Source organism: Pristis pectinata, chromosome 18, assembly GCF_009764475.1.
Source record: "Pristis pectinata isolate sPriPec2 chromosome 18, sPriPec2.1.pri, whole genome shotgun sequence".
NCBI classification, from domain to species: Eukaryota; Metazoa; Chordata; class Chondrichthyes; order Rhinopristiformes; family Pristidae; genus Pristis; species Pristis pectinata.
The window spans coordinates 6,404,426-6,430,841 of NC_067422.1; the positions used below are offsets into that span (position 1 = coordinate 6,404,426).

A 26,416-nucleotide genomic window follows, 5' to 3' on the forward strand; every position below is an offset into this window, starting at 1 on the left:
TGATCAGGAAAGTGAGAGGGAGGGAGGGAGGGGAAGGGCAGTGATTGAGACATTGAGGGAGTTCCTTCCACCAGGCAGTTGGCTGCAGAGCAGAATAAAGTTCTCCTGATGCTACAGTGAGGCAAGAAGGGTGCTCTGACACTGGCTGGTTCAATGTAGTCCAGGAATAAATGTTTAACATTGACCCTGTTTCTCTCTCCACAGACACTGCCTGACCTGCTGAATATTTCCTGCCTTTTCTGGTTTATTTCAGACTTCCAGCATCTGCAGTGTAACGTTGCTACAGAAGGAGCTTCTGCTCAGGACGAAGGTCGGTGGATCCAAGGCCCATTCCCAGTCCTGACGTTCATCTGCTGGGATTCTCTACACGGAGGGGACAACTGACCTGCTCCTGTCCCTAATTCATGTGTTTGTTTGAATAGCGGGATGGTTAGAGATGGGATAAAATTAGGGGACACACTAGGCTAGGGGCTGCAGCAAGGACAGAGAAAGGGGCTGGAGAGGGGGGTGGGGAGGAGAGGATCAGAGATGGAAAGAGGAGGGAAGGGTTTAGGGAGAGAGAGACAAGAGAGAGAAAGAGACAGGGGTTAGGGATAGAGAGGGGGAAACACAGAGAAGAACTAGGGATGGAGAGAACGAGGGAGAAGAGAGGTGTTAGGGACAGAGAGAGACGGGGGAGGGAGAGGTGGGGGGAGAGAGGGAGAGGCGGGGGGAGAGAGGGAGAGGCGGGGGAGGGAGAGAGAGAGACGGGGGGGAGAGAGAGACGGGGGGGAGAGAGAGACGGGGGAGAGAGAGACGGGGGAGAGAGAGACGGGGGAGAGAGAGACGGGGGGAGAGAGAGACGGGGGGAGAGAGAGACGGGGGAGAGAGAGACGGGGGAGAGAGAGACGGGGGAGAGAGAGACGGGGGAGAGAGAGACGGGGGAGAGAGAGACGGGGGAGAGAGAGACGGGGGAGAGAGAGACGGGGGAGAGAGAGACGGGGGAGAGAGAGACGGGGGAGAGAGAGACGGGGGAGAGAGAGACGGGGGAGAGAGAGACGGGGGAGAGAGAGACGGGGGAGAGAGAGACGGGGGAGAGAGAGACGGGGGAGAGAGAGACGGGGGGAGAGAGACGGGGGAGAGAGACGGGGGGGAGAGAGACGGGGGAGAGAGAGACGGGGGAGAGAGAGACGGGGGAGAGAGAGACGGGGGAGAGAGAGACGGGGGAGAGAGAGACGCGGGTGGGAGAGAGAGACGGGGAGAGAGAGCACGTGGGGACTGAGAGAGACCGGGGAGAGAGAGAGACCGGGGGAGAGAGAGAGACCGGGGTGAGAGAGACGGGTGGAGGAGTAGAGACCGGGGAGGAGAGGAGAGAGACGGGGGAGAGAGAGAGACCGGGGGAGAGAGAGAGACCGGGGGAGAGAGAGGAGGGAGAGAGCCGGGGGGGAGAGAGAGACGTGACGGGGCGAGAGAGAGACCGGGGGAGAGAGAGACCGGGGGAGAGAGAGAGACCGGGGGAGAGAGAGACCGGGGGAGAGAGAGAGACCGGGGGAGAGAGAGAGACCGGGGGGAGAGAGAGACCCGGGGAGAGAGAGAGAGACCCGGGGAGAGAGAGAGAGACCGGGGGGAGAGAGAGACCGGGGGAGAGAGAGACCCCGGGGGAGAGAGAGACCGGGGGGAGAGAGAGAGACCGGGGGGAGAGAGAGACCGGGGGAGAGAGAGACGGGGGGAGGAGAGAGACGGGGGGAGAGGGAGAGAGAGACGGGGGGAGAGAGAGACGGGGGGAGAGAGAGACGGGGGGAGAGAGAGACGGGGGAGAGAGAGACGGGGGGAGAGAGAGACGGGGGGAGAGAGAGACGGGGGGAGAGAGAGACGGGGGAGAGAGAGACGGGGGGAGAGAGAGACGGGGGGAGAGAGAGACGGGGGGAGAGAGAGACGGGGGGAGAGAGAGACGGGGGGAGAGAGAGACGGGGGGAGAGAGAGACGGGGGGAGAGAGAGACGGGGGGAGAGAGAGACGGGGGGAGAGAGAGACGGGGGGAGAGAGAGACGGGGGGAGAGAGAGACGGGGGGAGAGAGAGACGGGGGGAGAGAGAGACGGTGGGGAGAGAGAGACGGGGGGAGAGAGAGACGGGGGAGAGAGAGACGGGGGGAGAGAGAGACGGGGGGAGAGAGAGACGGGGGGAGAGAGAGACGGGGGGAGAGAGAGACGGGGGGAGAGAGAGACGGGGGGAGAGAGAGACGGGGGGAGAGAGAGACGGGGGGAGAGAGAGACGGGGGGAGAGAGAGACGGGGGGAGAGAGAGACGGGGGGAGAGAGAGACGGGGGGAGAGAGAGACGGGGGGAGAGAGAGACGGGGGGAGTGAGAGACGGGGGGAGAGAGAGACGGGGGGAGAGAGAGACGGGGGGAGAGAGAGACGGGGGGAGAGAGAGACGGGGGGAGAGAGAGACGGGGGGAGAGAGAGACGGGGGGAGAGAGAGACGGGGGGAGAGAGAGACGGGGGGAGAGAGAGACGGGGGGAGAGAGAGACGGGGGGAGAGAGAGACGGGGGGAGAGAGAGACGGGGGGAGAGAGAGACGGGGGGAGAGAGAGACGGGGGGAGAGAGAGACGGGGGGAGAGAGAGACGGGGGGAGAGAGAGACGGGGGGAGAGAGAGACGGGGGGAGAGAGAGACGGGGGGAGAGAGAGACGGGGGGAGAGAGAGACGGGGGGAGAGAGAGACGGGGGGAGAGAGAGACGGGGGGAGAGAGAGACGGGGGGAGAGAGAGACGGGGGGAGAGAGAGACGGGGGGAGAGAGAGACGGGGGGAGAGAGAGACGGGGGGAGAGAGAGACGGGGGGAGAGAGAGACGGGGGGAGAGAGAGACGGGGGGAGAGAGAGACGGGGGGAGAGAGAGACGGGGGGAGAGAGAGACGGGGGGAGAGAGAGACGGGGGGAGAGAGAGACGGGGGGAGAGAGAGACGGGGGGAGAGAGAGACGGGGGGAGAGAGAGACGGGGGGAGAGAGAGACGGGGGGAGAGAGAGACGGGGGGAGAGAGAGACGGGGGGAGAGAGAGACGGGGGGAGAGAGAGACGGGGGGAGAGAGAGACGGGGGGAGAGAGAGACGGGGGGAGAGAGAGACGGGGGGAGAGAGAGACGGGGGGAGAGAGAGACGGGGGGAGAGAGAGACGGGGGGAGAGAGAGACGGGGGGAGAGAGAGACGGGGGGAGAGAGAGACGGGGGGAGAGAGAGACGGGGGGAGAGAGAGACGGGGGGAGAGAGAGACGGGGGGAGAGAGAGACGGGGGGAGAGAGAGACGGGGGGAGAGAGAGACGGGGGGAGAGAGAGACGGGGGGAGAGAGAGACGGGGGGAGAGAGAGACGGGGGGAGAGAGAGACGGGGGGAGAGAGAGACGGGGGGAGAGAGAGACGGGGGGAGAGAGAGACGGGGGGAGAGAGAGACGGGGGGAGAGAGAGACGGGGGGGAGAGAGACGGGGGGAGAGAGAGACGGGGGGAGAGAGAGACGGGGGGAGAGAGAGACGGGGGGAGAGAGAGACGGGGGGAGAGAGAGACGGGGGGAGAGAGAGACGGGGGGAGAGAGAGACGGGGGGAGAGAGAGACGGGGGGAGAGAGAGACGGGGGGAGAGAGAGACGGGGGGAGAGAGAGACGGGGGGAGAGAGAGACGGGGGGAGAGAGAGACGGGGGGAGAGAGAGACGGGGGGAGAGAGAGACGGGGGGAGAGAGAGACGGGGGGAGAGAGAGACGGGGGGAGAGAGAGACGGGGGGAGAGAGAGACGGGGGGAGAGAGAGACGGGGGGAGAGAGAGACGGGGGGAGAGAGAGACGGGGGGAGAGAGAGACGGGGGGAGAGAGGGAGAGAGAGACGGGGGGAGAGAGAGACGGGGGGAGAGAGAGACGGGGGGAGAGAGAGACGGGGGGAGAGAGAGACGGGGGGAGAGAGAGACGGGGGAGAGAGAGACGGGGGGAGAGAGAGACGGGGGGAGAGAGAGACGGGGGGAGAGAGAGACGGGGGAGAGAGAGACGGGGGAGAGAGAGACGGGGGGAGAGAGAGACGGGGGGAGAGAGAGACGGGGGGAGAGAGAGACGGGGGGAGAGAGAGACGGGGGGAGAGAGAGACGGGGGGAGAGAGAGACGGGGGGAGAGAGAGACGGGGGGAGAGAGAGACGGGGGGAGAGAGAGACGGGGGAGAGAGAGACGGGGGGAGAGAGAGACGGGGGGAGAGAGAGACGGGGGGAGAGAGAGACGGGGGGAGAGAGAGACGGGGGGAGAGAGAGACGGGGGGAGAGAGAGACGGGGGGAGAGAGAGACGGGGGGAGAGAGAGACGGGGGGAGAGAGAGACGGGGGGAGAGAGAGACGGGGGAGAGAGAGACGGGGGGAGAGAGAGACGGGGGGAGAGAGAGACGGGGGGAGAGAGAGACGGGGGGAGAGAGAGACGGGGGGAGAGAGAGACGGGGGGAGAGAGAGACGGGGGGAGAGAGAGACGGGGGGAGAGAGAGACGGGGGGAGAGAGAGACGGGGGAGAGAGAGAGACGGGGGAGAGAGAGACGGGGGAGAGAGAGACGGGGGAGAGAGAGACGGGGGAGAGAGAGACGGGGGAGAGAGAGACGGGGGAGAGAGAGACGGGGGAGAGAGAGACGGGGGAGAGAGAGACGGGGGAGAGAGAGAGACGGGGGGAGAGAGAGAGACGGGGGAGAGAGAGAGACGGGGGAGAGAGAGAGACGGGGGAGAGAGAGAGACGGGGGAGAGAGAGAGACGGGGGAGAGAGAGAGACGGGGGAGAGAGAGAGACGGGGGAGAGAGAGAGACGGGGAGAGGGAGAGAGAGACAGGGGACAGAGAGAGACGGGGAAGAGAGAGAGAGAGAGAGAGAGACAGGGAGAGAGAGAGTATTATGGATAGAGAGGGACAGGACAGGGATAGACAGGAAGTTACACAGTAAAAGATGGCGGTCTTCTGCCTGATGAGGTATCCCTGGATTTGGAGAGAGACAGAGACAGCACACTAATGGACAGGAAGACTGTGAATGGAAGGAGAGTCTGAATGAAGAGTCTGCAAAAGAAAAGAAAGAAAATGGAGAGATTTAATTGCTATGATTTGCTGCCTGCTGCTCTATACATCAGTACACAGAACGCTAGGCACAGACATGATAAGAGCAGGGTGTGTCACTGACTGTAGCAGAGGGAGCTGAGAATGGGCAACTCACGAGGTGGTTTCCCAATCAGATGGATCCACAGAACCACACACCCCCGACACCTGATTTCTCAACCAGTGTCTTGTGAAATCAGACCTACAGATTGTTAAACATTTCTTCTGCAGTTTCAAGACTCCACCTTCACCATTTAGTGAGACACTGGAGATTTGTGCTGAAATTTCTGCTTCACGGAATTGGGGATTTACAGGAAGGGATCGTCGCCTGTCGACACTTTGGCGAGCTGGTCCCACACCGTCTGGACGCAGCGCTACAAAATGCCCTCAGTCAGAGGGCCAGAGCTATGGTTCCCACTCACTTTCAGTGCCCTGCACAGTAACAACAATGTGCACTTATATAGCACCTTTTACATAGTAAAGTAACGCCAGGCACTTGACAGAGGTAAGAGTTGTCAAACCAGAGAAGGAGAGCTGATGGAGGGGTGGAGGGTTGGAGATGTTTATGGGGGGAATTTTGGGTCTTGGCACCTGGGGCAAGGCCGGGCCTGTTGAAGATGTAGAGGGGTTGTAGGGCTGGAGTTTACAGAGATTGGGAGGGGGCAAGACCACAGAGGGATTTGCACCTGTTTTCTAAAGTGGAGCTGTTACAATGCAGAACACAGAACAGCACAGGGACAGGCCCTTCGGCCCTTAGTGTCTGCACTGAACACGATGCTGAATTAAACTAAATCTCTTCTGCTTGCAGATGATCCACATCCCTCCATTCCCTGCATAGTCATGTGTCTAACAGTCTCTTAACTGCCTCTATCATATCTGCCTCCACCACCACCCCTGGCAGCCCACTCCAGGCACCCACCACCCTCTGAGTAAAAAATCTTGCCCACCCACCTTCTATGAACTTACCCCCTTTCATCTTAAATGCACGTCCTCTTGTACTTGACATTTCTACCCTGAGAAAAAGATTCTGACTGTCTACCCTATCTATGCCTCTCATAATTTTATAAATTATAGTTAAGGTGTTCTCCATAGGGAACCAGTGTAGGTCAGTGAAGGGGAAGGGGGGACCTTCAGAAGAGAGCTGGGCTGTAAGCTGCAGTCTTGCTCTTGCGCAGGGCTTGAGCTGTGGTCCTGATGGAGATGTGGTGGGACGTCCACTGATGGAAGCTGGACCTCAGTGACCTGGGTCTACACTCCGCCCCCGCCAACTAAAGTACCTCACCAGAGCCACGTCCTGTTACGTCAGGATGGGTCTCACGGCTGAGGCATCGGAGGGCTCCAGGAGCCTGAACTTCACCACTGAGTCAGCACCCACTGGACCAGAGGGCAGCTCAAGGGAGGGGCATCACAGGCAAGGCCAGCACCTACTGCCCATCCCTAATTGCCCGAGAAGTTGGGGGTGAGCTGCCTTCTTGAACCGCTGGTGAAGGTGCTCCCACAGTGCTGCTGGGGAAGGTGTTCCAGTACTTTGACCCAGTGACCAAGAAGGAATGGCAGTTTATTCCAAAGGGTGGGCGGGATGAGGTCGGGGACATGCCAGCAAGAGGAGTTGCTTCCCAACTGATGCTCAGCTCGACAACCCCCACTGATGCCTTCCCAAGGGGGAAGGTCTGTGGAACTACACCCACCACATCTAATCAACCTGGATCCACAGTGGTCAAGAGATCACTGGCACAGAACTCCGCAAGATGTTATATCCAAAACAGACTACTATTTAAACTAAACATTGATTTGGTCAGGAGAAGGATGAATTGATGCCAAGAAGCACAAACCTGGAAGGTCCCAAGGTGTTAATTAACCTGAAGTGGGTTTAACTGATTCCTGGAACAGGCAGGTTACCTTTCATGGAAAGGATGTACTGGATAAACCAGAGTTTACAAGAGTTCGAATCGTAAGATCCTGAGGGGTCCTGACAGGGTGAATGTGGAGAGGATATTTCCTCTTGTGGGAGAACCTGGAACTAGGTGTCAATTTAAAAATAAGTGGTAGCCAATTTAAGACAAAACCGAGACAAAATCCTTACTCACTAAGGGTCGTGAGTCTTTGGAACTCTCTTCAAGGAACGGAGGAAGCAGAGTATTTTTGCGGCAGAGGGAAGGACATTTTTGACAGGCGAGGGGTGATGGGTTACTGTGGGTAGAGTTCAATGCAGAGTTACGGTTGCAGTAGGTCGGCCGTGTTATTATTACATGGCCGGGCAGGATCAGGGTGCTGAGTGGTTCTGTGAACTGTGCAGTCACTGAGAGCCAACAAATTAACGAGCCTGGAGAGGCATATTGAATTTTGCGAAGGGACTGAGCAAATCAGTCCAGCTCTTGCTTGGTGAGAGAGCCTGAAGCCGTCTCTCCCCAGCACATCTTTCGTCGTTGAACCTTGCTCTGTCTGTGAGAGACACACGTTGGTCCCAGTGAGGGTGCAGTTCCCACCTCCAGCCACCAGATGTTCGAATCCAGCTGGGCCCAGCTGCTCTGCTGATTCCTGGCAGGATGGACTGATGCATAGCTGGCAGACTCAGATCACCCCCCACCCCCGCCCCCATCGCCCATGGCAACCGCCAGCCCCACGGGGGCCCTGGCAATGCAGCCAAGACAACGGCCCTGAAGAAACTCCTGGCGGAGATGGTGCATCAATAATCAGCCAGGGCAGGAGACTTCGGCAAGGGCCTGGGTGATACAACTCGATACAGGTTTTAACTGGGAATGTGATTGCGGTAGTCGTGGCCGAGTGGTTAAGGCAATGGACTAGAAATCCACTGGGGTCTCCCCGCGGAGGTTCAAATCCTGCCGACTACAGGAACAGCGGGTCCTGCTGAAAAACCAGTGTAATTTGGCAGGCATGGTAGTGTAGCGGTTAGCGTAACGCTATCACAGCGCCAGTGACCCAGGTTCAATTCCCACCACTGTCTGTCAGGAGTTTGTACGTTCTCCCCGTGTCTACGTGGGTTTCCTCCGGGTGCTCCGGTTTCCTCCCACATTCCAAAGACGTACGGGTTAGGAAGTGGCGGGCATGCTATGTTGGCACTGGAAGTGTGGCGACACTTGTGGCTGCCCCCAGAACACTCCATGCAAAAGATGCATTTCACTGTGTACACGTGACTAATAAAGATGTCTTAAAAAGAAGCGGAACGTTTATCTGGATGTCAGACCAAGTCACTCTGAGAGCTGGAGTGTGCTGCGATAGATGCGTCAAAGTTCCTCCAACGACCTGGCCCGCTGTACCACACCGTTCCCTGACAATGACCAAGCATGGCGAGTGCCCAGAAAAGTTGGATACTTCCTGTATCTCGAGAGCCACCTCTCAGCAAAGGCAGACAGAGACAGGGACACGGAAAGGAGTGTTTGAAGATCAAGAGCTCCGACCTGGCACAGAGCTCATGGTCTGCTGGGCACCAGTGATCCTTGGCCTCCTACATACTTCTGAGACCTGGACCACACGAAGAAGACAATGGAACACACCACCAATAGACTGGACGATTAAGCAAACCAACCTCAGTGTCCTCTCCCTGGCTAACACCCTGGCATCGGGTTACTCTTGTGCTGGGCTGGTCACGTTGTCCACGTGCCTGCCACCAGACCCCTGAAACTGAGAGTCCATTCCGAGCTTCGTCATGGGAAGAGACCAGGCGGACAGAGGGAAAGGTTCAAGGATGTGCTCAAAGCCCCTTTGAAGAACAGCGACCTCCTCACAGATTCCTGGGAATCTCTGGACGCTGACCCCTTAAAGTAGAGAAGGAGCATTCCGGGAGTGGTGGTGGTGGTGAGGACCTTGAGTCCGCGCGCTGGGAGCAAGGGGGAGCCCAGTGGAAAGAACGGACCACGCCCCAAACTCCTCGCCCACCCGCCCTGGACTACTCGTAGGTCCCACGTCAGCCTCAGGGCCACAGAATACGAGTGGAAGCGAGCCATCTTTGACCTCAAGGAGCCAGCGGAGAAGTACAAGGAACACGCGCTCTGCGGGCGGGGGGAGAGGGAACGTCAGCGGCAGGGTTGGGGGCACATGGTTTCTGATCACCGCCCCAACCAGCACCTTCCAGCCCCACCCCAGACAGGAGATCCCCACCACCGACTCTCACAGCTCTGTCCATGTGCAGGTTACTCACCTGCTCTACCTTATTCACGTTAGGGTCTGTGGCGCGGTTAATCCCGTAATCCAGCACATCCAGGGACCCCGGCTGTGGGATAAAGAGGCAGCATTAACCACCAATTTAACTCGTGTTCTGGAAAAAAAGGACGCATCTAGGAGTGCACAAGGAGGTTCCCAATCTTTCATATTTATTTGAAAGTAACAAGAGACATCATTGCGAGCTAGTGCTGCCCTGCCTCTGGTGCTGTAGTCCAGAACAAACATGGTACGGAAATCTAAAACTAGAAGGTGCAGGTTTACAGCAAGAGGGGAAAGATTTAAAAAGGACCCGAGGGGTAAATTTTTCACACAGAGGGTGGTGGGTACATAGATCGAGCTGCCCGAGGAGGTGGTTACAGTTACAACATTTCCAAGGCATTTGGACAAGTACATGGATTTTAATTCACTTTTTTAAAGAAATGTTAGACAGTATTATAATTAATTTTTGCAGTGAACCTGGTAAATTCACTGGGCACACGGATGGGAAAGGTTTAGAGGGATATTGGCCAATGGGACTGGCTTAGTTAGGCAATGGGCAGCATAGTCAAGATGGGCCAAAGGGCCTGTTTCCCTGCTGTGCAGCTCTATGACTCTATTAAACCGAGGCCCCATCTGCTCTCCCTTGGGGCAGGAGATTCTGGGACGAGATCTGAAGAATCTCTTCAAAGAGAGTTCTTCAGAGAATCTTTTCAGTGAGAACCCTCGGGGGAGCCCTCCCCAGTGCCCTGGCCAAAATTAACCCTCCACCAGCATCACTGGAACCAAGAGTCAATCTGTTCTTGCTAGTGGGAGCTTGCTGTGCGCAAATTAACTGTCGCCTGTCCCACATCATTGCAGCTAAAGTCCTCATTGGCTGGGAAGACCTCGCCCTTCTGCCGGGGAACAAACACATTGGGATGTCGACGGCCAATCAGTACTCACCTCTGGTCTGTGCACCAGCCAATAGGCCCTCTCCTGACAATCCAGCACGAACCTATCGGCTTTCTTGCGCTCTTTGCCTGCGCTGGAGGAGAGAGGAGAGAAAGGACGGTTTTACTGAGGGACTGCTTGGTGCATTGTGCCTGCCTGTCTGAGCAACATGGGGATGGTGGGGAGGGATAAGGAAGGTTTGTATTATTGGGGGTGGGAGGGAGAGTGACTGCACTACGGGGGGGGTGGAGTGGGTGGAAGGGATCCCACACCGTTTGCCTCCAGTGTGGGTGAAACAACACACAGGCTGCTTACAGGGTCCTGACCCGAAACGCTGACCGCCTGCTTTTCTCCACGGATGCTGCCTGGTTCCTGAGTTCCTCCGGCATCATGGAATTTCCTCTGGTTGGGAGGGGGCCGAATACTTGGATATCCCCGAGCAGGGGCCGTCACGGGAAACCCTGGGACACGGGTCACTTCCTCCATACCCCAGTAATGCAGCCACTCTCCTCCCCACCCCCAGCATTAACCAGGAGGAGTGACAGCCTTAGGGAAGGTGTGAATCGTGTCTGCATGATTCCACTGGGTTTCCAAGCTCCAGTCAAACCCTGCCAGCTCCGTGCCCTCCCTGTGACTCAGCAGCCCCCTCTCCTGCCTGTTACCTGCATTACATGCACCCGAGGGGTGGGGATCCATAGCTCCCTAAAAGTGTCCATACAAGTCAAAAGAGTGGGAAAGAAGGCGTACAGCGTGCCTGCCTTTATTAGTCGACGCATTGGGTTCAAAAGTCAGGAAGTTATGTTGCAGCTTTATAAAACTGTGGTTAGGCCACATCTGGAGCACTGCATTCAAATCTGGTTGCCAAATCCTCCCGGTTCCCTCTCCCGCGCCCCCCCCCCCCCCCCGCAACAGAAACTGCTCGACCCACTGAGTTCCTCCAGCAGGTTGTTTATTGTTGAAGACAGAGTTCGTTGGATATGAAAGGAGTCCAGTGATCTGAAGTTAGTGCAGGGAAGCGGTGGGGAAGGAAAAGATAAGACGTGATGTTACAGAATGGCTAGCAGCAATGAGGGGCCAAATGGCCTACTGCTCTGATTTATACGGTCCTGGATGTAACCCTTTCTGCCTCTGTGTCCGGGTGTCCAGTGTAGACTAACTCCCAACCTACCGGTACTGCTCCTTCGCTTGCATGATGACAAAGTCCCATTTATGATTGATCTTTCTGTTCAGGAGGTTGTAATTTTCCTTAAAAGAAAGAAAGAATAAAAAAGGTAAAACCACGACCCTTTGCCCTCCTTGAAACACCTCCCCTCTCCTCCTCCTAAACTTTACAGCTTGCTAACAATCCAGAATTTCAGGGGTTCCGCCTGAGCTGACGGCCCCTCTCCCGAGGATATGTCCATGCCTGGGTGTCCCTGAAGAGGGAGCACGCAGTGTCCACTGGTGCCTTGGAGGCCTTCTGGGGCCAATGGGCACTGCAGGGGCTGGAGTGCATCCTGGAGAGGATGATCATGTTTTAATCTGATGCTTTAATTGCACGTGCAAGAATGTAAGAAGCTGCAGAGAGCAGTGGACTCTGCCCAATACATCACGGGCACACCCCTCCCCACCATCGGAGGTATCTACAGGAGGCGCTGCCTCAAGAAGGCAACACCCATCATCAAAGATCCCCACCATCCGGGCTGTGCCATCTTCTCGCAGCTCCCGTCGGGCAGGAGGTACAGAAGCCTGAAGTCCCACACCACCAGGTTCAGGCACAGCTACTTCCCTTCAACCATTCGGTTCCTGAACCAGCTGGCACAACCCTAATCACTAGAGTTTAGCAACACTGTGACCACTTTCATCACTTTGCATTAAAATGGATTCTTTTTTTTGTTCTAATTGTGTTCTTTCTTGTAAAAATTGTGTATAATTTATATTTCTCTTGTGAATGCTGCTTATCTGATGCTATGTGCCTGTGATGCTGCTGCAGGTAAGTTTTTCATTGCACCTGTGCACACATGGACCTGTACATGTGACAATAAACTCGACTTTGACTTTGCACTTTGACTTTCATTGACCATTGTCCACTCTAAATTGTCCCTAGTGTGTAGGTGAGGGGAATTGATGGGAATGTGGGGAGAATAAAATGGGATTAGTGTAAATGGGTCACAGAGCCATAGATCATACAGCAAGCATACAGGCCATTCTGCCCACCACGGCCACACCGACTATCCACCACCATCCAGGGAGATACAAGAGATTGCAGATGCTGGAATCTGGAACGAGGTGCTGGAGGAACTCAGCAGGTCGAGCAGCATCTGTGGAGGGAAATGGACAGTTGATGTTTCGGGTTGAGACCCTTCATCATCAGTCCAAATAAACTTTCTGACCCAAAACACTGACTGTCCATTTCCATCCACAGATGCTGCCTGACCTGCTGAGTTCCTTCAGGAGATTTTCCGTCGACCCATTCAGGGTGGTTGGTGGTTGCCAGGAACTTGGTGGGCCAAGGAACCTGTTTCCATGCTGTATGAATCGATGACAAACCATGACTGGTTGACCTTGACTGCCTCCCGACATGGCTGTGTGGTAATGAAGTGGTAACCTTGCCAGCTGTGAGTTCAAATCCCACCATAGATGGGCCGAGAACTTTGGAATTTGCTCAAAGCAATTCCATAAACAAATAAAACGGGCTCTGGTGAAAGAGGCCAACGTTGCTGTAAAAACTCAACACGCTTGCCCAGAGAAGGTGAAGAGGAGATTGATCGAGGCGTTTAAAAGCAGCAAAGCTTAGATGGTGGAAATGAAGGGAGAGTGACCTCAGTCACCAAAGGAACGAATGAGGAAATATTTCCTTCAAACCGTTCACTGCGATGTCAAATTGTTGTTGATGATTTTCCTCTTGCATTGTGTCCTGGGATTCGCCCTTCACGCAGGGCGTTATTGTGATCTGAAACACACTGATCACTTTGGAAGTAGATCCAAAAGGAACTGGATGAATTCTTGAGATGCAGTGCTCTGGGGAAACAGGACTCATTTAGGTTCTTAGAGCCAGCACCAACAAGATGGGCCGAATGGCCTCCTTCCGTGCTGTGCTTCCAAGGGGCCGATTGTGCCAAAAGGCCAGGCTAAGCCACAGCCCCCTTGGTGTGTCCGAGGCCGTTGGGTACGTGTGGGATGTAGCTAGGCTAGTTGAGGGTGGCCAATGGCTAATGAGCAAGTTCGGGATGAATGGGCAAGTCCCTCAGGAATCGGTGGGCGGTTCCAACACATGACTGGGGGCATGAGTCTGAGTCCCACACCTGAAACTGGGCAGTGGTTTTACAAAGGGGGGAGGGGAGCAAACTCCACCTACGAGGCTGAAAGGATGTGACGTTAACCTGGTCAAGAACAACCACCAGAGTGGGCAAAGAGGAGTTTCAGTGCACAGAAACCTCTAAACTCGTGACTCTCACACTGCAGCCCTTACCTTCTCATATTCTTCCAACACACCTTTTTTACGGATATTTTTCTTTGCCAAATAAATTGCTGTTGAACAAAAAAAATTCAATCGTCAATGAACAACTTCAAAGCAGAAAGTAGGCCAGTTTTCCTACATCTCCATAGCAACTTCTTGTCGTTACATTTAATTGGCTGTAAAGCTCTCTGGGACATCTTGAGGTCATTAAAGGCGCTACAGAAATGCAAGTCTTTCTATCTAGCGTCAGCGTTAATTAATTTGTTTGACGGTGGTTGGAGAGTGGGTGCGACTGGGAAAAAAACTCACCGTAGTCAGTGTCCTCTGCTGGCCACTCCTGACTGGGCCAGAAGTATGGTGTCTGTGAAGGGTAAAACACACGAGAGGGTGGGTTAGATCGTAAACACAACAAGCGGCTCAGGGTAGAAACAGCACGCCCTCACTGAGGTGGTCATTGCACGTTAACTGCCTGTACATCAACTCAAACCAAGTCTCGTTCACCGACTCATTTGAATTGGCTCCCTATACATCCACCTTCATAGAACACAGAACAGTACAGCACAGGAACGGGCCCTTCGGCCCACGATGTTGTGCCAAACCAAGTAAGCTAATGACACCTAACCCCTCCTGCCTGCACATGGTCCATCTCCCTCCATTCTCTGCACATTCATGGGCCTATCTAAGAGCTTCTTAAATCCCTCTATCGTATCTGCCTCCACCCCCACCCCTGGCAGCACATTCCAGGCACCCACCACTCTCCGTAAAAAGAACTTGCCCTGCACATCTCCTTTGAACTTACCCCCTCTCACCTTAAGTGCATGCCCTCTAGATTTAGACATTTTTACCCTGAGCTGCCCCCAACACATTCTTAGTAACGCAAAAAGATGCATTTCACTGTGTGTTTCGATGTACATGTGACTAATAAATAACTATCTATCTCTATCTATCTATACCGGCTGTCTACTCTATCTATGCGTCTCATAATTTTATAAACTCTTATCAGGTCTCCCCTCAGCCTCCGACGTTCCAGAGAAAACAACCCAAGTTTGTCCAACTTCTCCTTATAGCTCATCCCCTCTAATCCAGGGGATGGGGAACCTCTTCTGCACCCTCTCCAAAGCCTCCACATCTTTCCTGTAATGGGGCGACCAGAACTGAATACTCCAGATGTGGCCGAACTAGAGTTTTATTAAGCTGCAACACAACTTCCTGACTCTTGAACCCAATGCCTCGACTAATAAAGGCAAGCACGCCGTACACCTTCTTTACCACCCTATCAACCTGTGCGGCCACTTTCAGGGAGCTATGGACTTGGTCCCCAATATCCCTCTGTACAGCAGGCGTCTTGCCATTAACTGTGTACTTTCCCTTTACATTTGACCTCCCAAACCTCACAGTTGCCCGTGACCTTGTCTCTGTGGTCTCCTGGAGCCTTTCAACCCTCCGAGATCCCTGCACTCCAGTCTCTTGCTCCTTCCTGAGGTTTCAGACCACTGTTTCCTTTCACAGACAGGGCCCGAAGTTCTAGTATTCCCTCCCGCCACTTCTCTTTCCTCCCTGAACGACTCCGTAAGATCTTCCTCCGGCCAAGCTATTGGTTGTAGATTCTGATACCTCCTGATGCGCCTCGGGTCAAATGTTACCATGGTAATGTTGACAAATTTTACCTCGTTCGAGGTGCTAATTGAGTCGCTGTCGAGGTAGTCTAGGTGACTAACTGCAGTGCATTTTGCAGTTGAAAGACAGTGTGCTAGTGATGTAACGGGGAAATTTTCAGGGCAATGGACGAGGTTTTATTATCAAATTCCTTTCTCTGGGGCCATGTGGGATTTGAACCGGTTTAACCCTAAAACTTCGAAGCTTGACTGTGTTAACTCTATCCACCTGGCTCCTCCCGGTGCTGGGTCCTAGTAGTTGGGGTTACAAGAGCAGAGGAGCATGGGTACCCATGTTCAGAACCTGTTGAAGGTGGCAGGGGACCAAGTCCTCGGAATAAGAAAGCAAGGACCTTTCCGAACTCTGGTTGGTCCTCAGCAGGGAGACTGTGGCTATTTCTGGACGTTTCCCACATGGAGAGTTCGTATAAGGCTGAGTTTGTTTTCCTTGGAATGGGGAAGGCTGAGAGGAGACTGGACTGAGGTGTAGATAGAGCGGATAGTGAGATACCCTTCCCCAGGGCAAATGTTACCATGGTAACGTTGAGAAATTTTACCTTGTTCGAGGTGCTAATTGAGATGCCGTCGAGGTAGTCTAGATGAATAACTGCGGTGCATTTTGCAGTTGAAAGACAGTGTGCTAGTGATGTAACGGGTTTTATTACCAAATTCCTTTCTCTGGGGCTACATGGGATTTGAAGGCATAGGTTTAGGATAAGGGGGAAGAGATTTGAAGGGACATCTGTGGAAGGATTCTTTTCAGCCGGAGGGTGGTTGGAATCTGGAATGCACTGCCCTGTGGGGGTGGAGGAGGCAGAGACCCTCGCAACACTTAGGAAGTATCTAGACGAACTCTTGGATTGCCATGGAAGGCTACAGACTGGTAGATGGGATTAGAGTAGATGCACTCGTCATGGTCAACATGGATGCTGAGGGCCAAAGGGCTTGAATCTATGTTCTACGAGCCTGACTCTGTGACGATTTGGGAAGGATATATCAATCCCTTTCAGGGGAGGGTGAAAGCAGGGGTTACACAATGGGATTTGAAAACGTGGCAATGTTCCCCATCCAGCAGCGAAGGTCAGGGAAAGACTTGGTGAGAGGCCCTCGGAATGATCAGAGGTTTCCGTGGGACAGATGGGAATGAATTGCCAGTGATCTGGAGGGCAACAAGGATCACAACGGGCAACAGAATCAGGCTGCATGGTAAACTTCAGAAGTGGATTAATTTGCCTTGTGACAAAGGAATAACTTGCACAGCTCACTCAAAGGGCGGCACAGGGGTGAGCAACATTCGTCTGTATGATCACCAATCTGTAGGGAAGCACAGGGCTTCTTAAAATTTCCTTAATATTAATGAATTAATTAGATCACCTAAATGTGTTTATAGATAAACACATGACCCGTGTTATAACCGTTCAGGCTACAAAAATTGGCCCTTATAGAATTCAAAATCACTCTCCAAAAATTTGAGGCACGGAAAAAAATTTGCTCTTGCAGAAATTGTGAGAAAAATGTAATAAAAAAAAAGTATTTTTTTCAAACTCGTGTTTCTTGATGCTTACACAGACGACACAGCTTTGCACGACGGAAAACTGCAATACATGTTCCAGGAACACAACCACCCCGCCCACCCCCTCCCCCCCCCCGTAATGCTGCTTGTACATATATTTTTTAACTTCCTTGAAATGATTAAATATTTTTAAAAATATTACATTAATCCTTTTGAACTGTTTTTAAAGGTGTCTGATTGCCAAGCTGTCAAAAGGCCATCAGGGTGGCGTAGGGGCGAAGCCAAAGGACTCCCCCACCTGAGGCGGAGTCACCAGTCACAGCAACACCTGGACCTGCAGGGCCACTCAGACAGCAGCCTTGTGACCAGCATGGGGTTTGAGAGGGGGGTCGTGAGTGGGAGAAACACAACCTGCTGTGTCTCTGCACCTCCTGCTTCGCTGCCATTTGCTCACCTGGAACCTGTAAAGACTGTTGTCTGGCCTCAGGACTAAGTTCTTGGGCTCCTGTAAGGGGTAGATGTAGCCAAGCTTCACCAGCAGGTTTCCCAATAGGCTGCCTTCTAAAAAAAACAATTGAACAACAAAAAGCAGTCAACTTCAGTGGAGTTACCCGAGCAACATAAGCAATAGGAGAGACATGACCAGCAAGCACTTCACACTCATTATCCACATACACATGTTGTATATATAGACACATATATTATTCTGTACAAAGAAACATTATGCATACACACACACCCATATAGACATGCTGTACGTACATTTACATATACAAAATACAAATGGGAATTACTATAATTCATAAAGTCATAGACAATACACATACACGCACACAGACACACTATACGTACATTTACAAAAACACTGGTTCTTTAGCCCAGCTGGTCCACGCCAACCAAGATTCCCATCTAAGCCAGTCCCATTTGCCCGCATTTGGCCCGTATCCCTCTAAACCTTTCCTATCCATGTACCTGTCCAAGTGTCTTTTAAATGTTGTTAATGTACCTGCCTCAACCACTTTCTCTGGCAGCTCGTTCCATATACCCACCACCCTCTGCATGAAGAAGTTGCCCCTCAGGCCCCTTGTAAATCTTTCCCCTCTCACCTTAAACCTATGCCCTCTTAGTTTCTGGCTCCCTTTCCCTGGGAAAAAGACTGTGCATATTCACCCTATCTATGCCCCTCATGATTTGATACACCTCTATAAGTCACCCCTCAGTCTCCTACATTCCAATGGATAAAGACCTAGCCTGCCCAACTTCTTCCTATAACTCAGGCCCTTAAGTCCTGGCAGCATCCTCATAAATCTTTGCACTCTTTCCCAAAATATTAATTGTTCCTCTCTCCACAGATGCTGTCTGACCAGTATTTCCAGCATTTTCTGTTTTTATTTCAGATTTCCAGCATCTGCAGTTTTTTCCTTTATACCTGATGTTACAGGGGTATGTCTCATCAGATCACTCCCCTCCAGCAGACAACAGTGAACCCGGGACCTTAGCTAACAGCATAAATCTGAGGCATGGTATCAGCGGATACAGCCATTGGTCAAAGCCACCAGGTCCCTCACACCATTGGTCAAAGCCACCAGCTCCCGCACACCATCGGACAAAGCCACCAGCTCCCCCACAGCATCGGTCAAAGCCACCAGCTCCCGCACACCATTGGTCAAAGCCACCAGCTCCCCCACAGCATCGGTCAAAGCCACCAGCTCCCCCACAGCATCGGTCAAAGCCACCAGCTCCTCCACACTGATGAGTCCAGATGAAGGGTCTCGACCTGAAACATCGACTGTTTAGTTCCCTCCATAGATGCTGCCTGACCTGCTGAGTTCCTCCAGCATTTGTGTGTGTTGCTCCAGATTCCAGTATCTGCAGAATCTCTTGTGTCTCGAGTTCCCCCACACTATCGGTCAAAGCCACCAAATGTCCTACACCATTGGTCAAAGTCACCAGCTGCCTCACCACCCTTGAGGGTTTATGTTTGTGGGTCTGAGCTCTGGGGAGGAGCGATGAACAAAGTATTCATTGGGAGGGGAGGGAAGAGGTTCAGGATACAGTTCAAAGGAGTAACAGAGGACTGGGCTGGGGAGGGAGATGGTTCCAGGGTGTTTGACTGGTCTCCTACCTTCCTCTGTGACCTGCAGACGTTGAATCAGCCACTCCAACACATCGTTCCCTGCAAAGAGAAAAGGCAGCGTGAGGTCAGCTCGAGTGAAACCCTGCTTCGGAGGGTCATCGAGATTGGGTTCAAACTCAGGTCACTGGCTTCGTAGAGTTACACAGCACGGAAACAGGCCCTTCGACCCAACTCATCCATGCCAACCAAGATGCCTACCTGAGCTAGTCCCATTTCCCCACATTTGGCCCCAATCCCTCTAAACTTTCCCATCCATGCACCTTTCCAAATGTCCTTTCAACACTGTAATTATACCCACCTCTACCACCTCCTCTGGCAGCTCGTTCCACACACCCACCACCCTCTGTGTGAAGAAGTTGCCCCTCGGGTCCTCTTTAAATCTTTCCCCTCTCACCTTAAACCTGTGCCCTCTAGTTCCTATCCTGGAAAGAAAGCCTGTGACCATTCACCCTATCTGTGCCCCTCATGATTTTCTAAACCCCTATAAGGTCTCCCATTCTATGAGATTTAGCCAATCAAAGCCCAGCTCTGGCCGGGCTCTCATTAACTTTGATCTTACTGTCGAGTCCGCCCTCTCTCCCGGTAAAGCGACAAATGCAGGGAGACGTCGGCTTCTGAAGATCAATTTCAGGAGCAGAGTTCAAGGTGGGTGGGTCATTCTATCCCAGGACCTGCGCACTAGCAGACAAATTTGTTGCTTTCCTGCCAACGGGGCTGATTGGGAAAGGGCAGGGAATACTTGTCCCTCCATTTGATGACAAACTTCAGGCAAGGTGCACAAGGTTGCAGCTTCCCACTGAGCAGCAGAGCAGAGGGGTGCAGGTGTAGGTGCTGCTCCCTGGCAGCTCCAGTGCTGGGTTCCGCTGGGTGGAGATCGCGTGCTCTCCCTGTGACCGTGTGGGCTTCCAGCTTCCTCCCATTCCCAAAGACGTTTGGCTGCTGTAAGTTACCCAACAGTGCAGGCAAGTGGGAGAGAGAGGGAATATGTTCCAGGGTTACTGGGAAAGGGAAGGGTATGGATCCAATGGACAATTTGACTTCCTTCCAAGATCCTGGTCAAAGAGAAGGCTTAAGGTGTATCGTAAAGGAGGGAGGAGAGGATCAAGGTTTCGAGAGGGAATTAGAGGATCCAGGGCCCAGCCAGGGAAGGGATGGCCAATCACAGTAGAGTGAAGGAAATCAGGGGTGCATGGAGGACCAGGATTGGAGGAGTTCAAAGGTCCTGAAGGTTTGTAAAGTGAATTGGAAGTGTGTAGAGGTCCTGGAAGGTTATAGAGTGATTGAAGCATAGGTCCTGGAAGGATGTAGAGGGAATGGAGGAGTGCAGAGGTCCTGGAAGTTATCAAGGGATGGAAGGAGTTTGAGGTCAGCTAGGGTTGTATAGGATTGGAGAAGGAAGAGGTCCCAGTGGGTTGTAGAGCTGTGAGAGGTTACTGACAGTAAAGATAAGCTACAAGATCCAGGGAAGGAAGGGTCCAGCTCCAGAGAAACCAGCTCCCTTCAGGGCAAGAGGGACCTAAATCAGTAGCCACTGCTGGTTGGACCCCAGCTAATGCCCTGATACAAAGGACATTTCAAAATGGATAAGATCTGCAGTCTTGTGGGTGTTATGTAATCCTCTTAATTTTATAACCAGGTAACCTAGCAACAGACCGAGCTAATGCAAGGATGAGCTATCCACGTTCCTCTTCAGCTGATTCTGTTTCATCTTCTGTGCAGAGGCGACGGGTGGCATCAAAGAGGCTGGTCTTGTGGGGGTGGATCAAGCGATGAGTATGGTTGGGCCTGGGCTCCCGTCTGCCCTGCTCCCGTCTGTCCAGGGAAGCTAGTCGTCTCCACCCGCGCACCGCTGCTACCCAGAGCTGCCACTTCGCTCCAAGTCAAAGATGTGAGGAGGTGGAGTGGACCTCACGCTCCAGAGGCTGGTGAATCGGTAAATTGGTTTATTATTGCCACACGTACCGAGGTACAGTGACAAACTTGGTTTTGTCTGCCATCCATAAGGATCATTTCACCACAGCAGACCTCGAGGTAGTACATGGGAAAAGCAATAACAGGATGCAGAATGAAGTGTTGCAGTTACAGAGAAAGTGATCTCAGGGAGAGAAGAAAAATCATGAGGAGCATAGATAGGATGAATGCACCGGGTCTTGAGGGGCAACTTCTTCACACAGAGGGTGGTGCGTATGTGGAACGAGCTGCCAGAGGAAGTGGTTGAGGCAGGTACAGTAACAACATTTGGATGAGTACATATATAGGAGGGGTTTAGAGGGATCTGGGCCAAATGCAGGAACGTGGGGCTAGTTTGGAGGGCACCTCGGTCGGCATGGACGAATTGGGCCGAAGGGCCTGTTTCCGTGCCCTGCGACTGACTAAGTGGTGGAAATACAAAATCAGCTGAGGAACAAGTACAACAGGCCTGGGGGTTGCAAAGACCTGGGAATGCTTCTTAACCAGTTCTCTCCCCACACGTCTTTCCAGAATTTTCAATCCTAGATGGAGAATCAGAACCCCGCGCCACATTGGGAGATGCTCTGTTCCGTTGTACCAACCCTGGGTCACTGCAGGAGCCCATCCTCCACGTGATGCCATGGGCCACTTTCCCTGCCCTGCCCCATTCATTTTATCGTCACCCCTTCCCTTTGGGGTCTGTGCAGAACTGAGGACACATTGCCCTCTGATGCTACCTAATGGGGAAGGGAGCCAGTCTCCAAGTCTGTGACAGCCAAGGTGACAATGCATCGCACTGGGCATCATCTCAAGGACACTGTGAGTTAACTCGCCTACTGATATATTCTGGCTTTAATCTCAGGCAACAGGATGGCTTTGGCCAGTCATGGGATCTTTCTTAGCCATGGGATCAAGGATGACTTGCTTCCACACCAATTCTGTTCTGTTGTGACTGATGAAGCCAATGTGGGAACTGCAGATTCTTTCAGCTCTCTGGCGCTAGTTGAGGGCAAGTGGCTTTTGGATCATTACTCTCTCTGGGGTCTCAAGCACTCAAGCTCTGCCGATGCTCCAGTGCAGTGTTGAGAGAGTGCATCTCTGCCGTGAGGTGAGCTCTTAAACTGGCTGAGATGTTAGGAGGGTATTGGTGGCGATAAGATAAGATTTCTTTATTAGTCACATGTACATCAAAACACACAGTGAAATGCACCTTTTGCATAGTGTGTTCTGGGGGCAGCCCACAAGTGTCGCCACCCTTCCGTCGCCAACATAGCATGCCCACAACTTCCTAACCCGTAAGTCTTTGGAATGTGGGAGGAAACCGGAGCACCCGGAGGAAACCCACGCAGACACGGGGAGAACGTACAAACTCCTTGCAGACAGCAGCGGGAATTGAACCCGGGTCGCCGGCGCTGTAAAGCATTACGCTAACCGCTACACTACCGTCCCTGCCCTCTACATAGAGCATTCTGGGGGGCAGCTCGCAAGTGTCGCCACGCTTCCAGCGCCAACATAGCATGCCCGCAACTTCCTAACCCATAAAGATCCTGTGGCATTGTCCAGCAGAGAGGCGGGACAATTCTCCCAAACAACACGACCCATGTGTGAAAATTGATCTTCTAGTCAACGTGGTGTTGCAGATCACCAGAGGGGCTGCGGTGGGTCAGGGAGGCAGCTCACCACTGCCTTCTCAAGGGCAAATAGGGATGGGCAATAAATGCTGCCTTTGCCAATGATGCTTCAATGAACAGATAAAGACATTGCTGGGCATAAACTGGCCTTTGAAGTGCACTGGAGGGTGGTGAACAATGTTTCATAGATCCAAGACCACCTTTGTGTACCTCAGTTTCAGGCAAGTTAGCATTCCAGTCCCAAATCAACACTCAGTAATCACTCCCATATCCAGTGGGTCCCCAAGCCCCTTACAGCCAACAGAGTGTGTTCTTCGTGTGGTCACCGTTGTAATATGGGTAAATGCAGGAGCAATGTTATGCTCAGTAAGATCCCAGGAACAGCGATGACCAGCAGTGAAGATGGTGGGGAGTTCAACTTTGGCTGGGCCACTGGTGGACCCTGGTTTGCACCAGAAGCATGGCAACACTTGTGGGCTTGCCCCCAGAACACACTACGCAGAAGATGCATTTCACCGTGTGTTTTGATGTACATGTGACTAATAAAGAAATCTTAGGAAGCAGAATCAGCCAAAGAAGGAGTGGACCGTTCATCTTTTCATTACCTTGGTCTGCTGCTAGGTTACCTGGTTTGACATCTTATCCAACAGTGCACCATTCCCTCAGTAAAGGCGCACCAGATTTGTGCACTCAAGCTCTGGCGTGGGATTTGAACTGACAACTTTCTGACACCAGGTTACCATAGAACCATACAGCACAATACAGGCCCTTCGGCCCACCATGTTGTGCCGACCTTTAAACCTCGCCTAAGACTATCTAACCCCTTCCTCCCACATATCCCTCTATTTTAAATTCCTCCATATGCTTATCTAACAATCTCTTGAACTTGACCAACGTACCTGCCTCCACCACCACCCCAGGCAGCGCATTCCATGCGCCAACCACTCTCTGGGTGAAAAACCTCCCTCTGATATCTCCCTTGAACTTCCCACCCTCAGAGTCAGTGGAAGAATAGGAACAGAGTCAGTCCCGGGGTTGTGTAAGGGTTCTGTTTCTGAGAGTTGCCCATAAACCGATGTCTCTGTAAGTCATGTAACTCCACATTCACTTGCTATAATTCTTCCATTTTATTGAATAATCACCCTACACCACTCGTAATTAAACAAATGCAATATACACTGTATCCACTCATTAACGAATGCCATGAAACATTTTACTATTATTATTATTATTAGCTCAAAAAATGTTTTAATGCATGGGAGAATTTGCAGATTTCCATAAGTCAGGTCATTCGTAACCTGGGAGCCCCTGTACAATAAGGCCATTCTTACAGTCTTATCTGAGTAGAATCTGTGTGTGCAAGGCCATGTGTCAGAGTGACCATTAGTCAGTAGGCAAAGGCTGTGTCCCAACAAGCAGTCCTGCTCCTTGCAATTTCATCTGCCCTTTAGGAGTCTCGTTAGGATTCCCAGGATTCTGAGAGGGATTGACAGGGTAGATCCCAAGGCTGTTTCCCCAGCTGGAGAGTCAAGAACTAGGAGCATAGTCACTGGATGGCCAGAGAAGTGGGATTCTTTTACACAGGCGCAGTGAATCTTTGGAACTCCCCACCTCAGAGACGTGGGTGCTCAGTCATAGAGTCATACTGCATGGGAACAGACCCTTTGGCCCAACTTGTACATGCCGACCAATGTGCCCACTTAAGCTGGTCCAATTTGCCTGCTAAACCTCGAAACCTTTCCTATCCGTGCACCTTTTAAATGTTGTTAACGTACCTGCCTCAGCCACTTCCTCTGGCAGCTCGTTCCATATACTGACCACCTTCTGGGTAAAAAAAAAGTTGCCTCTCAGGTTCCTATTAAATTTATCCCCTCTGACCTTAAACCTATGCCCTTTAGTTCTTGATTCCCCAACCCCAGGAAAATCCATCCATTGGGTGGCCAGACAGATTTTACTGGCAATATTCAACTTGGAGTTTCCTCTAAATGGCTGAAAGGCAGATTGGGGGGAGGGGTCAAGGGGGTGCATGGTCCACGCCTATTCCTGCTGTTTAAGTTGCTATAAGCTACAAACAGGAAGGCTGCACATTAAACACCTTCTTCCCTCTAGAGGAATGTGACGAGGCTCACAATTCACTTGAGTTAATGGGGTACTCTCCTGAACAGGGACACTATTAAGAGGGCCCTGTAAAGACAGCTGCAGAAACCTTTAAAACTAAATTAATAAACCCATATCCAAATCTCCACTCACCAGGAACGTCCAATGGTGTAAGACATTGGACATTAGGTTAGATTCCTCATCCTATAGGTCCAACTTGAGCTGCTAACACAACAGTTGGTTTGAATGTGTTTGAGGCTTAGACTGATAGGCATGGTAGTGTAGCGGTTAGCGTAAAGCTATTACAGCACCAGCGACCTGAGTTCAATTCCTGCCGCTGTAAGGAGTTTGTACGTTCTCCCTGTGTCTGCGTGGGTTTCCTCCCACATTCCAAAGACGTGCAGGTTAGGAAGTTGTGGGCATGCTATGTTGGTGCCAGAAGCGTGGCGACACTTGCAGGCTGCCCGCAGAACACTCTACGTAGAAGATGCATTTCACTGTGTGTTTCGATGTACATGTGACTAATAAAGATATCTTATCTTAATTAGACTTGAAGCCTCGACTTTATTGAATGGCAGAGCAAGTTGGTGGGACCATTTGGCCTTCTCCTGCTCCTATCTCTTATAAGACAGATAAGGTATCTTTATTAATCACATGTACATCGAAACACACAGTGAAATGCATCTTTTGCGTAGAGCGTTCTGGGGGCAGCCCGTAAGTGTCGCTACGCTTCTGGCGCCAACATAGCACGCCCACAACTTCCTAACTTATGTACCAGTGGCCTGCTTTAACAGTTCAATGCTGGACGGCTGCAGCAGTAACCGGCCCCACTTTCACAACGACTGACGCTGTGTAACGGAGTGGCAGTGGAGTGCAATAAATCAATATCAAGAAACAAGTCCTTGGACATCAACCAGCATCAATGCAGGGAGCTGGCTCCCTGTGCCCTGGCTGTGCCAGTAGGTAGGAATGTCAGGCCTCTTACCTGTCACAGCATGAGGAATGGTGGTGATCATCAGCCTCTGGGTCTGTGTTTTGATCCCAGTCCCAGGGTCCTGCATCTCCATGATCAGAGGTTCAATCTACAGAGGAGAGGAGAGCAGATCAGAGCAAACACTCAAAGACAATAAGAGGCACAACTGCATCTGCACGAGGCAGTGCTGGGGGTTGGAGAGGGAACCCCAGGCTTCAGAGACCAGTGAACGGAATAATCCTCTGCCGACGACGAGGCACGCAGCTCGTCTCAGGAAAAGTGCCCCTGAAGTATCAGTCAGCGTACCCGGCCTTGTGCCTGGTTCAAAGCTCAGACAGGCTGGTCCCTGCTCCCCCTGCACCATGAGACTTGTTTGTGCCTCTACATTAGCTTCCAATTCACTTGATATTTCACATAGCACATGTATATGCACATGCACACGAGCACACACACTGCAGATATAATTGCACACATATTACATCAGCGGGTATCATACAGACTTTCCTGCACACATACACGCACGTGCACACACACAATCACATCCACACAGGTTCTAACAGGCACAGGTGAAATGGGAGATCTGCCCTAATAATACATGTCCCAGGAGATACAGAAACCAATTGGAGCACGTCAAGCTCCTCCCCCCCCCCTCCCAAAACAGTGAGGTTACCAGCGATACACACACACAAAGTGCAGGAGGAACTCAGCAGGTCAGGCAACATCTACGTTTCGGAAGGGTCTTGACCCGAAACGTCAACTATTTATTTCGCTGCCTGACCTGCTGCGTTCCTCCAGCACTCTATGTGTGTGTGTGTGTGTGTGTGTGTGTGTTGCTCCAGATTCCAGCATCTGCAGAATCTCTGGTGT

General features: G+C 52.7%; 1 protein-coding gene and 1 non-coding gene across 2 annotated transcripts in view; one reads left to right on the forward strand and one right to left on the reverse strand.

The window, feature by feature from the left end:
• rgs9b (regulator of G protein signaling 9b) overlaps window positions 1–26,416 on the reverse strand; it is a 90,092-nt gene that overhangs the window by 33,553 nt on the left and 30,123 nt on the right. Inside the window, exons 2-9 of the mRNA XM_052032868.1 lie at window positions 25,562–25,658; window positions 18,887–18,937; window positions 17,216–17,322; window positions 13,903–13,954; window positions 13,606–13,664; window positions 11,323–11,399; window positions 10,167–10,248; window positions 9,223–9,294 (exon numbers count right to left, since the gene is read on the reverse strand). Of these exons, the coding sequence (XP_051888828.1) occupies window positions 9,223–9,294; window positions 10,167–10,248; window positions 11,323–11,399; window positions 13,606–13,664; window positions 13,903–13,954; window positions 17,216–17,322; window positions 18,887–18,937; window positions 25,562–25,658 (597 nt within the window). The remainder of the gene's footprint in view (window positions 1–9,222; window positions 9,295–10,166; window positions 10,249–11,322; window positions 11,400–13,605; window positions 13,665–13,902; window positions 13,955–17,215; window positions 17,323–18,886; window positions 18,938–25,561; window positions 25,659–26,416) is intronic.
• On the forward strand, window positions 7,834–7,915 carry trnas-aga (transfer RNA serine (anticodon AGA)). Its single transcript has one exon. It is a non-coding gene; the product is annotated as a tRNA-Ser (tRNA).